The 14,874-nt window shown below is 37.9% G+C and overlaps 2 protein-coding genes across 3 annotated transcripts; both read left to right on the top strand.

Annotated features, from left to right (window-relative positions):
* Window positions 1-7,088: 7,088 nt before the first annotated feature.
* LOC105389948 lies at window positions 7,089-9,436 on the top strand. Of its 2 annotated transcripts, none has more exons than XM_048627318.1 (3): window positions 7,089-8,388; window positions 8,479-8,651; window positions 9,115-9,436. In XM_048627318.1, exons 1-3 carry the CDS (start codon window positions 8,286-8,288, stop codon window positions 9,181-9,183), a joined length of 345 nt encoding a protein of 114 aa, XP_048483275.1. In that variant the 5' UTR covers window positions 7,089-8,285; the 3' UTR covers window positions 9,184-9,436. The 2 variants fall into 2 exon arrangements, with proteins under 2 accessions (XP_048483275.1, XP_037972277.2); XM_038116349.2 differs by having other exon boundaries at window positions 8,464-8,651.
* Window positions 9,437-9,449: 13 nt separating this feature from the next.
* On the top strand, window positions 9,450-14,366 carry LOC125489874. The gene is made up of 2 exons (XM_048627317.1): window positions 9,450-10,758; window positions 14,201-14,366. Coding segments are annotated over exons 1-2 (1,272 nt in total). The 5' UTR covers window positions 9,450-9,488; the 3' UTR covers window positions 14,203-14,366.
* Window positions 14,367-14,874: the final 508 nt, after the last annotated feature.

The raw sequence follows: 14,874 nt of genomic DNA, 5'->3' as shown, positions 1-14,874 counted from the left end.
AAAGCGAAAGCCTTTTTAATCTTACCAGAAGATTATTTTTACAAAAAAAATATAATTATTAGGTATTTTAACAATGTAATAAAATAAGGCAATATGTTTTGTTTACATTAAAAGTTGTGTACTTTGCTCAAATTCTAAACATTAGGACAATCAATCTTAACAATATAAGAACTAATACAACTCCATCGCATTTTTTGATCGAAAGTAATAAATGGTTTTAAAAAGTTACCGTTCAATAGGTAAAGATAAACTTAATTCAATTGTTTTAACAGTTGCATCCTATCGAAGAGATTGAAAAGCTCTCCAGCTGTTGTCAAAAATCCCAATTGAAAACGGCAATATAAAGTTATTTCCCTATCTTATTTCGTCAGGACTTTTCTATTTAAGCCAGTGCCAAGTCCTAAAATCCCAGTCTTCGACAATAAAGTTGTTCGGAAAGCTGCTTAGAAGTTTTTGAAAAAGCTTTTGAAAGTATTAGCGAAATGAGCGACTGAACAAACGCTGACATGTGCCTGCGTCTCTCGACTCAACTTGGAGCCCCTGGTGTGGTGAAGATTATGATTGCGCTCGTATTACTTTTCTGCATTGTTTGAGCCTTAGAACAACGATGACTTGGGAGTAATGCTCAACGGTTTCATCAGTGATTAATTGATAATTTTATTAATAAACGCAAAAATGAATGGCGCCGAAGAATTGCTACCTATGTAGCTTTACACAAGTTCCACTATCAATATCTTAAACGTCATACAAATTATATATCACATTTATTTTTCACTGCCCGAACTGTGTTACAATTTCAGTCAGTATGTAATTGCGTAAGTACACACGATTACATATATGATATCCTTCAAGATATTCATTGTTAAATTTCATAAAATATAAGCTATTGTATAATATTTTCAGCTTCTTTCAAGTGCGACTCTCAGGATGAACTTATTTTGCTGCAGATATAAACATAGTTTACATATACATTATTACTATCAAACTCTTACACACGTTCCTTAATCCTTGCAAGGCTGGCATACAAGAGAGCAGCCACCACTGTCTGGCGCGGACAGTACCTACTGCTACTGAAAGTGCAACTATTTCAATTAGCTCGCTGCGGAATGCCGCGGCCGCACTGCCGAGTGCCGAGCCGCTCGCTGTTGTTGTGGGGCTTCAAGACCTTTGTGTAGAGAGGGGGGTTTTATCAGTGGACTTCTCAAAGGCAACTGTAATTGTGTGTTTCGTTTATACGATATGTATCCATACTGGTAGCCGGTTCAATTAGTTTGTAATTTTTTCAGGATGTCAGTGAATAATCCGCCATTTTAGCTTGCGTAGTTTCACTTTAATCATGAGATATTATTAATTATTTCAGATATTATTTTAATCCCTCATTAATAATTGTTGCTGAAATACAGTGAATTACTATTAATTAAATACGAAACTGTATACAAACACACACCTGTTTAGTAATTAATTACGTTCCAACTACGAAATCCAATTTCTGTTTATCCTTTTCAATAAATAAATAAATAGGCAACAATTTCAAGCAGCAACTTGTACAGCGAACAGCCGCACATAAATCGTATAGAACATGCGGAAATAAGCGCGGATTGTGAAGCCAACAGGAGGTACATGCGGCCAAATAAATTAATGCTGCCGCTCGGAATCACAAACAATAATTAAATTAGCAACAATCCGCCTCCGCCTTGAGGCCGGGACGGTCTGGCATCGCCACGTCGACCCTACTGTACCAACATTGGTTCTTCACTGCAGCAGTACGTCTACGTACATGTCTGAGGTTTGTCGTAAACTATAAAAGTTAAAGTGTAACATACTAGTCGCTCACTAAACTTAATCCAGTTAACTTACGGTTTTCTGATGTCAATGACGGTGTCGTACGTTTGCTGGTCAGCGACTGACATACCTGAAAGACAATAAAATACATTTATAAACCACTTCAATAATACATAAAGATTACATAATGAAATAGCGTATTATTTTTCTGCAGCGTAAATTGGATATTACATTTAAAAGATTCAGTGGAAATTATACAATTTAAAGCACACTTTTAATCATTTGGAATAGCTGGACATGTAATATACCTTTTAACTTATATTGAATCGCATCACATACATTTCCTTGGTATTCAGATGTCGGGGTCCGCACAGGAATGGGCCAGCTACAGTCTGAAGCAATTTCAATTAGACTATGGAAGTCTTTGAGGCGGCGCCGCTACGCTTTATTTACCCGGAACTTACACATCGGTCCTACTGTATCGCTCATAATAGTTACAGTATTATGAATAGAAATAATTCGTATACTAGTATAAGGTATTCAGAATGTAATAATTGATCCCGTAATTCAAAGATCTTGAGGAAGTCCAGATATAAAACAATACTTGCAACATGCAAGCATCGATGACTGTCGTCATCAAAGACAAAACTACAATATTTTTCATCTTTTCTATTAAAATACCTAACTCCCGTATCGAGGCATTGGACTAAAACTTACCCAGTTACATCCTTATGTTACACTTTTCATACCTACCTATTTATGTATAGTTATGTGATAATAATTATGTTGTTGCAAATAACACTTTTACTTTTCAAATTTTTTTGTAAGCATATTTTTTTTTGTATTCGGGTTGCGGTTTAGTGAGTGTGCAGAGAGGTACAAGTGTAATTCATTAACAACCCACGTCTCAGCCGCCTCTGAAGAAGTATGTGACGAGAAATGACAATACGCCGCCTGAGTGGGCCGCTTTCAGACACTTTCGACCTTATTTATCTTAATTTAAAAAAATTGGTCATACGAGTGTACGATTTATATTATTCTGATGATTAAATCAAGAGGTCACTTTTCACAAATCATTAAAAAAAAATTTTACTCTGACAAGTTTGCATCAGTCGCATGAAACGTTAATAGAAAGTTAAGACCGAGAGATTTTCTTAATTTGTACACAAAAACAGGAAAACAGTGGCCGATCATATCTGCCGAAGAACCGATAACCGTTGGGATAGAGGAGTTCTTGAGTGGAGACCACGACCAGGCAAACGCAGCGTAGGACGCCCTCCTGCCCGCTGGACGACCTGCGGGTAGCCGGTAGTGGCTGGATGAGGAAGACCGAGGACCGAGTGTTGTGGCGCTCCTTGGGAGAGGCCTATGTCCGGCCGTGGATGATTATTGGCTGATATTTATTATTTTCTCTAGTCGCGAGTGTATGAAGCGAGCCCGCGGAGGCTCCATACCTCATCTCGGCGCCACACGACAAAGGCACGCCATGCCAGCTCAAGGAACCACTACGCTCTCTTATTCTGGAGATATTACTTTTGTCTATAAGCTCTCAGCGTGAAAGGTTCTTGTGACGTCAGCGTTACTTGCAGATATCATGGCTTTTTCTTGCCTTTAGTTTTGTGGTAAGTAGGTACATGGTACAAATTATTCGAAGGAACACCAGTAAGTCTCGGTTCAGTTATGGTCTCCTCAGATGTGCATAGGAAATATGATAAAATAAGATGATATAAAGTTAAATATAATAACTAAACTCACCCCAAAAATCCACTGTGCATAATTTAACGTTTTCATATTATTATAATTACGCTGCACCGTTAGTTTAGTTCATTAATCCGTATTGTCAATGACCACACTATAATCTAATCACAAATTAATATAAATTTACATGCATTATGCGCCGCACTTTATATTATATTACCTCTATTATTCCGCAATCATTACAGTCATTTACACCATTTTCCGACGCCGTCAAAAACTGAACTTCTTCTTTTCTTTTTTACTTTATTATTTACTAGCTGTTCCCGCGCGCTTCGCTTCGCCTTAAAAAGTTTTCCCGTGGGAATCCCGGGATAAAAAGTAGCCTATGTCCTTTCCCAGGGTCTAGACCGTATGTATACCAATTACCAATACCAAAATTTCATGCAAATCCGTTCAGTAGTTTTGGCGTGAAAGAGTAACAGACAGACAGACAGACAGACAGACAGACAGACAGACAGACACAGTTACTTTCACATTTATAATATTAGTTAGGATTAAGTATTATATTTTATTTTAGAAAGTATATTAGTCCCTTTTGATAAATTCACAGTTTTTGACAGTATCATACACAGAAATGTCTCGTGATAGTGTGTCGTGGATGTAGTACGCACGAGTTTGGTCCCAGTATAGATTTTAATCAGTTCCATAGTCGGACACTGCATATCATGTATCAATCAAAATGTGGCATGTTATACAAATCACTAACTAACCATGCACACTCACACACGCGGGTCACCAATCTCAAAGACTAGCTAGTTGATCGATGAGGCTACGATGGATGTCATCATCAAAGTTTTCGTCAAACTTATACTCATAGCTCCCATTTCAGAAGAATCAATTAATTTCTTACAGAATCACTCATACATACATTTAAAATATTGTTAGAGGGAAGTACTTAATTGAACGGGTGACTAAGTATTATAGGTCCTCTGCACTGCAACCTGTACTAATATTGGCCACGATTATTAAGTACCGGGCATTAGTTTCCAATTCCATTCACTCTCAATGAGGGAGCGAGTAGCGACATTCATTCAATACTGGCGCATTTCGAATGCTACCTCAAATTATGTACATTACTATTTCAGTAGCCTTTAGACCGTGGACACATTAAATTAGCTTAGTTAGTAATGTATATTAAGCAAATTACTTTACACACGTTAGTAGAATATTTAGTCGAGGAGACATCCGTGTTTTCCAATTTAAACCAGATATTCCCGCGTAAAATACAAAATGCTCAAACCAATATCCATTGTATAGGAAACATTTAACTTCATTTTCACGCAAATCTTTAGAAATCTTTAGATCGCATCCAATGGCATGCTTTGAGTGGACTGCTATAGGCGGATGATGATGATGACCAGTACAATCTACCCGCTCAAGCCCGTCATTACAGGCGCAGCACTAAATAACCGTCACGCAGTAAATCATTGACACGTTTCAAATTAATTCAGGAGCGGCCCAGTCTAATCCACCGCTATCGGCTTTGTGACTTGATTGTATGGGCCACAGACTTACATTTGCCTAGACTGCGCACTCCACTTGTATAGAAACAAAGCGTATCATTATTTCAAAACATCTTTTAAGTTATGAGTATACATACCTCTGACCAGTACCAAGTTAAGCAACAGCTTGGCACGTGGTTGTTTTCTGGGCGCTTCCGTGCTTAAGGCACGTTAAACCGTGGGTCCCGATTGTTGCTTCGGCAGCAGTCGTAAAGCATAGTCAGACGCCGCCGGACCGTTCGGGTGGCCCACTTAGCCGGCAACTCTCTCAACACAAGCTCGTGTTGGGGCCACCAACCCGCACTAGGGCAGCGTGGTGGACTAGGCTCAAAACACTTACTGTTTCATCGGAAGGAGACCCGGGCCCTAGCAATGGGGAGGCGATGGCTTGTGTTATTATCATCGACCGTCATTGAGCACGTTTGGCTGCACACTGTATGAGATTTGATTTATCAAATTTGTACATGCAAAGAACATACCTAGCAATTGTAGGATGTACTTAATTGCAGTGTCTGGTCAAATCTAAGTGTAAGTCTGTGGGATGGACCAGGCGACGTGTACTACCGACTCAGAGACATGTATCGTACACTTATCTACTTCCATCTTGAGTCTTGCTACATAAGTATTAAGGTCCATATGTTTGCAATGTGTTGCTGAAGCTGTAAGTGCTTGGATCGGAATGGTTGACGAGCCCTGACTATTAAATGGGGTTGAAAGGGTTCCTTCGTTTATTGTTGATTTCGGTAATGTTCTGATGACCTTGCTTACATCAGTTTAGAACCGTTACGTATGAAGGAACAATATTTTGTGTCATTTGGATTTAGTACGGCCCTGTTTCACAATGTCTAGTTAGTGGCTACCTGTGGGATAAAAAACATGCTGTCACTGTCTAAAAATAATAGCAGAGGGTGACAGCATGTCTTTTATCTGACAAGTAGTAAAGCAGCCACTAACTAGACATTGTGAAAAAGGGCCTTACGATAAATTGTAGGTAAGTATCTAAATGCTATGGTACTCCTTAATAGAGTTATGTACTTTTGTTACAAAGTGTGATTTTTGAAGAAATTCCCATGGAAGATCCTTGATATTTATGAAAAGTTTCAGTAAAATTGTACGTCAACTATTTGTTGCTGTCCTATGGTACCCCGGTGGTACAGAGGGCCTTTAAAAGCGTGCGCCACGCCGTTCTGTCCTCAGCAGCCGCTCTGGCTTCCGTCCAGCTCAGGCCTTGCGCTCGCAGCTCGCCGTCCACTGTGCGCCGCCATGTGTGCACGGGGCGACCGCGTCTGCGGTGGCCGCCAGGTGGATTCCATTCAAAGGCAATGCTCGCTTTGCTCTCGGCTCCTTTTCTGATTGTGTGGCCAATCCATCTCCATTTTCGCAATGCGATTTCTTGTTCGATGGAGGTCTGCTTACACACGTTCCACAGGTCAACGTTCCGGATTGTGTTCGGCCAGAAGATGCGGAGGATCGACCTCAGGGATTTGTTGACGAACACTTGTAGTTTGTTCATCAATCCCTTAGTCACTCTCCACGTTTCACAACCGAACAGCAGAACCGATTTGACGACGGAGTTGAAAAGGGAGATTTTCACGCGACGCTTGAGCACGTTGGAGTCCCACACTGGTCTTAGTTGTGCGAAGGCACGTCAACTATAGCATAGTATAATATGTATGTTTGCCTCTAATTATAATTGTATATTCCCTCCACAACGTGCGTCGCGGACTGCACCGCCAGCGCCATCTATCAGGCATCATAACTAATAATTAATCACAACAGAACTAGATTCAAAATTAATCGGATCAAATGATTGACGAGCACATTTGGCCGGTCAGTGTGCAATATGCGTCTCCCGCAGGGCTGCCACTCACAGGTTTTTCTAAATGTGATGATGATGAAATCCTCTTATCCCTCATCAGGGACATAGGGCTCGAAGAATGAATTTCCACTTCTTCCGATCATTTTTAAATATCAAATATATAAGTAAATTGATTTATTCCCACAATATAAAAAGGTCACGGTCATAAGTATAATAATACCTGTACGAAACGCACATATAGATTTATACCTACATAGCTAGCTATAGTAAACAGATGTATAGCATATATGTTAGTATCTGTAAGTAGCTATAGATTAAGTTCAGTTACTTCATTACCGCGGTCGCATTAACTTCTCATGTACTTAGCCTAGCCAAATTAAATAATTATTTGAATACAGTCCACTTAAAACGAATTTATATGTGAGTTTAATTTACCAGCCCCTCACATAATGGTCATTTCTCGCCGTTAATAAAGGGCTGGCTAAGGACATTTAAAAGTGGTGCCGTCGTGTGTGTAACTCAACATTTAAACCGCCATATTGGGACATTTAAGTTAACGCGTAGTTAACGTGTGCTTTAACCCGTTGACTTCTTCGAGTTGCGTCAAAGCGTGTGTCGTGTCATCGCGTCGTGTGCTGTTTCTATAAAACGGCTGTCTTCGTGGACGTTGGTCAGGAGGACTGTTACCACTTCTATAAGGTGCTGCAGAACTCTCAGGCTGTTGGTGCGTGCTACTGCTATACAGTGCTTCATCTATACGGACCTTCACAGTCTCTGTCCCGGGACATTGGTGTTGCCGGTGCTATTCGCTGGAACATTAAGTGCGACAAGGACGTTTATATAGGTTACCTAAGTATAACCTACCGAAGAACTGTGGTCGGAATTATAAATCAATCGCGCGTAGTGTTTGATTTCGCATGCTCAATTAGCATTGTGGACATTGTGAAGTGCACCTAGTGTAGCATATTCATCTATATAATCATTAAATTAAAATACCAAAAGTACAAGGCGTTGCACATAAATACGTATTATAGCGGTTGGCGTTGACGCAGTTTCCGTCTCCTGCTGGTCGTGAGGCTTCGGAATCGTTCGTTCATGCACTTCGTGTTGCTTCGTGGACACTCGCCGCGCCGCATCGTAGTCTCTCATTGGCTAGCGGAACCAACTTCAATACGTGTTTCCGAGTTTCGTCTGGCTACCTAGTTATTATTCCGAGTTTCGTGCAAGTTTCGTGTGCCATCCATTGCTCAGTGGTGCCATCTGCACCATAGACTAGAATAAGCTGCTGCCGAATCTGCGCCATTTGTATTTTATTTTGTAACCTCGTTGTGTCGTGGGCGCAACAAGTATTTTTTTGTAAAGTGATTCGTGATTAATCACTACAATTATTACTATTTAATAGTTTTATTAGTAAAAAGTTCATAATGGAACAAGACTTAAAAAGGCTGATAGCTGCGAGAGGCCAGTTAAAAGGCACAATTACAAGATTGTATAATTTCATTAGTAATGAAACCGAGTTTAAAAAAGGTACGCTTGAACAATTGAAGGTTAAAAAGGAATTGTTGGTCCAAACCTTCCAACAATATTGTGATTTAAATATAGATATATCTGTTCTAGATTCACAAAATTGCGAGGATTTCGAGCGCATCGAAAATCAATACTTTGCAATAATGGCTGCCATTAATGAAAAATTGACTCCTGATACAAATTCTGAGGTTGGTAAACCATCTACCAGCAGCAGCAACCTGACTAAGTTGCCCAGGATAGAAATACCGAGGTTCAGCGGACAGGTGGGTGATTATCACAGTTTTATCTCATTATTTAAAAGTGTAATTGATCAAGATGGGCGTTTGTCACAATGCGACAAATTTTTCTATTTAAAATCATTGCTCGAACAAGATGCCGCTGAACTGGTGAAACACCTAAGCCTATCTGATGCTAATTACTCACTAGCTTTATCCTTGCTGGCTGAAAGGTACGACAATAAGCTTAGAATCATTAACTTTCACATCTCATCAATTTTAGATATACAGCAAATAAATAAGTGCTCAGCCTCAATGCTAAGAAACATTGTTTCACAAACAAAACAACACATAGCTGCCTTACAAACACTTGATGTACCAGTTCAATCCTGGGACTTAATTATAATTTCCATTTTGCAAAGGAAAATTGATCAGGGCACGTTTAGGTTTTTCCATTCAGAGCTTAAACAAAATACATTGCCTAAGCTAGATTATTTTCTAAACTTTTTAGAGCAACGTGCAACCATTCTTGAGACCGTGGCTGAGGCTGGCCATAGCCATGCTCACCCTACCCGAGTAGTGAACAAGAGCCACGGAGCGAGCCTCGTGACCACCACAGGGAGTACCACCAGCTCCAGCACAAGATGCTGCGACTTCTGTAAGTCTAAATATCACAAGTTGTATCAATGTCAAAAGTTTCAATTAGCTTTGCCAACTGAACGTGTGCTGTTTATTCAAAATAATAAGTTGTGTTCACTTTGCTTAAATCAGCATAACAATAGAAAGTGTTTCTTTGCATTCAAGTGTAGCATATGTAAGGAGCGTCATAATACGTTATTGCACGTAGATAATGTACCAGAAATACCTAAGCAGGTATCGGTATCAATGGGCCAATATGGCAATATATTACTACCAACTATTAAGGTAGGTTTAGTAGATAAGCTTGGCAATACGGTTTATGCCAAGGCTTTATGTGACTCAGGTAGTCAAATATCATTCATTTCATCAGATTTAGCTGATCAAATTAGTTGTGAATTAAAAGATGAGCAAACTATAATTAGTGGCATATGTCAAGGGAAAAACAAAACTGCAAAGAAGGCTAAGTTTACAATATATTCTGAAAATAATGATTACAGCTTAAAGCTAACATGTTGCATTGTTTCAAAAATAACTTGCGATTTACCACAATTTGATGTAGATATTGGTAGCTTAAACATACCGACTCACATCAAGTTAGCTGACAGGGATTTCAATAAAAGTGAACCAATATCAATTTTATTGGGTTGTGATATATTTTTCAAAATTCTTTTGCGTGAACAATTGCCAATAATTCCTGGCGGGTTATATTTACATGACACGCGTTTTGGTTATGTTTTGGCAGGACAATTACCGTTACAACGAAGCCCGGCCACCACGTCACAACAGATAACAGCTGTTAGCAACTTTTGTAACCTTGACAATGAAATTAGGTCACGTGAGGTCGATGACACTCTTACATCTATTGATAGCTCACTCAAACAGCTGTGGCGGTGCGAGCAGGTGCCGCAGATTTATAAGGAGGCTTCATCTGAGCAGGAACTAGCAGAAACAATGTTTCAGGAGTCAGTCCAGCTAGAAGACTGTAAATTTCAGGTAAAGCTACCTTTAAAGCAAGATTTTAATGAAGTCAGGCTGGGTAATTCTTTATCTCGAGCCTTACAGAGGTTCTATAACTTAGAAAAAAGGTTTTTAAAGGATCCGTTGCTTTTTCAGCAATATAAACAATTTATTGATGAATATGTTTCGCTTGGGCATGCGAAATATGTTGATATTGAAAGTTACAATTTAGAAGAGGATCCTGTATATTTTCTGTCTCATCACCCTGTGATTAATGAAGGTAGTAAAACTACGCGGTTAAGGGTAGTTTTCGACGGTTCAATGCAGACCGATCGAAACATTTCATTAAATGACTTAATGTTAAATGGACCTTGTGTGCAAAACAGTTTGTTTAATATATTAATATTATTTCGATTGCATAAATTTGTCTTAGTAACTGACATAAAAAAGATGTTCAGAAACATTAAACTTGATCCATCACAATGCTCAATTCAGAACATACTATGGCGTAGTAGCCCACAAGAAAGAATTAAATGTATTCAATTATTAACAATTACATATGGATTAAAAAGTTCGAATTATTTAGCAACGAGATGCCTAAACGAATTAGCACATAGATATAAGGATAAGTATCCTTTAGGTTCCGATATGTTGCTTAACAATACATTTGTTGATGACATAACAGCTTCTAGCAATAGCTTAGAAGAATTAGGTAAAATCAAAGAACAATTAATTGAGCTGCTTGCCTTGGGCGGGTTCCAATTGCATAAGTGGTGTTCCAACAATAGTGAATTATTACAAAATATTCCACAAGCCGAGCTTAACCTTACTGAATTGGAGTTAGGAAAAAATGAGACTGCATTTGTTAAAACATTGGGGCTTAAGTACAATGTGAATACTGATACGCTTTCTATAAGCTGTCAACAACAAGAATTATTAGATTCATACACTAAAAGAAAGGCCTTAAGCATTCTCAGTACGTTGTATGACCCACTTGGTCTTGTGGGACCAATTATAGTTATGGCAAAACTTATAATGCAGCAAACGTTCTTGTTAAAAATTAATTGGGATTGCTTACTTTCAATTGAATTAAATCAACAGTTCAGGGAATTTGTTCATAATTTAAATATGACAAATATAGTAATCCATAGAAACATAAATACACATAATGTCAAATTGATTGAGTTGATTGGATTTGCTGACGCATCACACAAGGCATATGGATGTTGTTTATATATACGTACCATAGACGAGCATGGTAATGTTAAGATTAATCTTTTATGCTCTAAATCGAGAATTAATCCCATCAAACCATTGAGCACTCCTAGGCTAGAGCTTAACAGTGCATTATTGCTTGCAACACTTACTAAAAGGATTGTTAAATGTTTGAAGTCAAAATTCAACATAAGAGTGTATCTATATGTTGACTCTAAGATAGTACTAGCATGGTTAGATACAGAATCTATAAAACTAACTGTTTATGTAGCAAACCGAGTCAAATTTATAAAAGAATTAACAAAAGGCATTTCGTGGTTGTATGTGAACACCTCTGATAACCCTGCAGATTGTCTTTCTAGGGGTGTGAAGCCTCATTTATTGCAAAATAATGAGTTATGGTTTCACGGGCCATCATTCTTAACAAGTGCGAATTACTTACATACTTGTGAAGATATAGATATACCTACAGAGGTGCCCGAGATAAAAAATTGCAATACTGCGTGTGTGCAGGAAGATGAGTTTAACTTGTTATCTCAATACTCGAGTATTCATACGCTAACGAGAATAGTAGCATTAATTTATAGATTCTATAACAACTGTAGAACAAAGAAAGAAGATAGGCTTCTGTCACAGATATCATGCAAAGAGCTAGACTTTGCTCTAAAGGTAATTATTAGGCAGGATCAAAAAACGCATTTTGCTCCTGAGTTAGGTGCACTAAGTGCTGACAAGCCAATTAAGTCTAATTTAAGACAGGTGAATCCGTTTGTAGATAGTTTTGGACTATTAAGAGTGTCTGGAAGGCTTCAGCATGCCGATGTTCCGTTCTTTAAAAAACATCCAATTATATTGCCAAAAGGGTCTGTCATTACTCAATTAATAATATTAAATGAGCACAAGCTATTAACCCTAGAGTAGTCGCGCCATTTTTTGTGACGCGAGTGCTCGCGTGACGGCATTTTGCCGCACATATTAAAATGTATTTTTTGGACACTTAATAATTACGAAAACTTTTAAATGCATATAATTTGAATAAAATGAATCATATGGTATTAGAAAAAGTAATATTTATAGTTTTTATATTATAATTGTTCAATATATGAGCTATCGTTCATGCTTTGGGAAAAATTTTGATCTTTTAGGTATAAATTTGTCTTAAGCCACACAAAATCAACAAATCTCAAAATTATTAAAAAAATTAGATGTTATCGTCATCTACAGCATTTATTTTAGCAACACAGTACTGAAACATGAACACAAAGTGTTCGTTGCACATTAACTTTCTTCATGTATTGCACCCTTTTTTGACCTGCTATTTTTCTTATATGGACATAGTTACAGGCATGTACCCTCTCTTCTTTAGGGTGTTTTTTGTTGGTCCGGTGGTACAAAACGGGAGATTTGTACCACCGGACCAATAAAAAACACTTATGTACTGTCCATATGTAAGATTCCATTGTTATACGTGGTGTAGTTATAGGCAGAGCTATTTTTCCAGGTAAATTCTTCGTAAAATTAACTTGTTAGTAAATTAACAAAATTATATCGTAAATCGAATGTAAACTGAAATAGACACATACCTAAATCTAATTTACATTATTATTACCAAAAAACACTGAAAAACTAACAATATTTCATAACAATTGTAAAAAAATAACTTTAATTTCACTGACGCGAGTGCTCGCGCAGTGAGCATTTTGCCGCCGCGTGCGACACACTCTCTTCAATTCTCTCTTCCTGCTGTAACCTGTGCACTGAATTTCTCCAAATTTACGTAACATGTAGGAGAAGACCGAGAGGGCAGCTACATGGACGCTGGACCTTGAGGAGTGTATAGTTCACAAAATAATAAACATTATTTGCTGAGGGCGGCAAAATGCTCATAGCGCGAGCACTCTAGGGTTAATGCATGCTGGACAAAAATTATTATTAGAAAGCTTGAGTCAGAGATACTATATTTCAAATGGCTTACGGGAAGTTAAAAAGGTTATACACAAGTGTGTTATATGTTTTAGGCTGAAAGCTGAAACGTCACAACAGCTTATGGGTTCTTTACCGGCTGACAGGGTCAATCCAAACCGTGTATTTGAAATAGTAGGAATAGATTATGGTGGTCCATTTTCAGTCAAATTACATCGAGTAAGGAAACCTTTGATTTATAAGGCTTACATTGTCTTATTTGTGTGCTTCACTACGAAAGCGATACATATAGAATTAGTATCTAATATGACTACAGAAAGCTTCCTTCAATGTCTGAAAAGATTTATTTCCAGGCGAAATAAACCATCAGTAATTTACTGCGACAATGCTGCTACGTTTAGGTCAGCTAATACTCAACTCAGCGAATTATATAAATTACATAACAATGTTGATCACCAAAACAGTGTAATTAATTATGCTTCCCAAATAGGTATTCAATTTAGTTTTATACCTAGTTATAGCCCAATATTTGGTGGTCTTTGGGAAAGTGGTATAAAGAGTGCTAAGTATCACTTGAAGAGAGTGGAAATCAGGTACTTACCTACGAAGAGTTAAATTCTGTCGTTGTTCAAGTCGAAGGAGTCTTAAACTCACGACCATTAACTGCCCTGCAAACAGCTGATACAAATGACATGTCGTACTTAACACCTGGTCATTTTCTAACGGGTGCTCCCCTATCGTTCATTCCAGACCCAGATGTTACTTATATACCTACCAATCGGCTGTCATTCTGGAGACAGTGTACCCAAATGGTGCAAAGTTTTTGGAAGTTGTGGTCCAAGCAGTACTTAGTACAGTTGCAAAATAGGCCTAAGTGGCAGAATTCTCTTCCTAATATCGAAGTAGGAACATTAGTTTTATTGAGGAGTGATAACATTCCTCCTTTGAGTTGGCCAATGGCACGTGTTGTTGAAACGTTCCCAGGTTCAGATGGCAAAGTTAGGGCATTGTCAGTCAAAACAACAAAAGGTACTGTGTTACGGACAAGTGTTACCAAAGTATGTGTACTACCTATCGATAAATAAGCCTGGAACGTGGTGGTTCCATTGTGGTGCTCATTGGGCTCGCCTTACTCAACTAATTTACATTGTAAAATTTGTTTAGTTTGTATTAAAGCAATATAAATATGTGGCTAAATAGGTTACAGTAGTTTATCTTAAGACTTACAATTGTTATTAAACTTAAAATTTGTGTCTTTACTGTTCAGGTGTAAAGTTAAAATGTACCTAGGTACATAGCTGTATTTCATTATACTTGTACATATTTCCCATTTATGTTTACTGATGATGTGTTACCTATCTATCAAAATGCATGTAAAGGTATGATATGCCATAGTAAATAAATGTATTTGTAAACATAAGTAAGTTCGTTTAGGTAAAGGTCAATAAAATGCAGTGTGATTAATAAAAATATAAGTTTAATACATGTTATTCTGTTACAGTTACTTTAAACACAGTTAAATTAATTATCTAAGTTA

This window comes from Plutella xylostella, chromosome 18 (genome assembly GCF_932276165.1).
Source record: "Plutella xylostella chromosome 18, ilPluXylo3.1, whole genome shotgun sequence".
NCBI classification, from domain to species: domain Eukaryota; kingdom Metazoa; phylum Arthropoda; class Insecta; order Lepidoptera; family Plutellidae; genus Plutella; species Plutella xylostella.
Note: the sequence above shows the minus strand (reverse complement) of the source record. Positions and strands in the feature narration are given on the sequence as shown.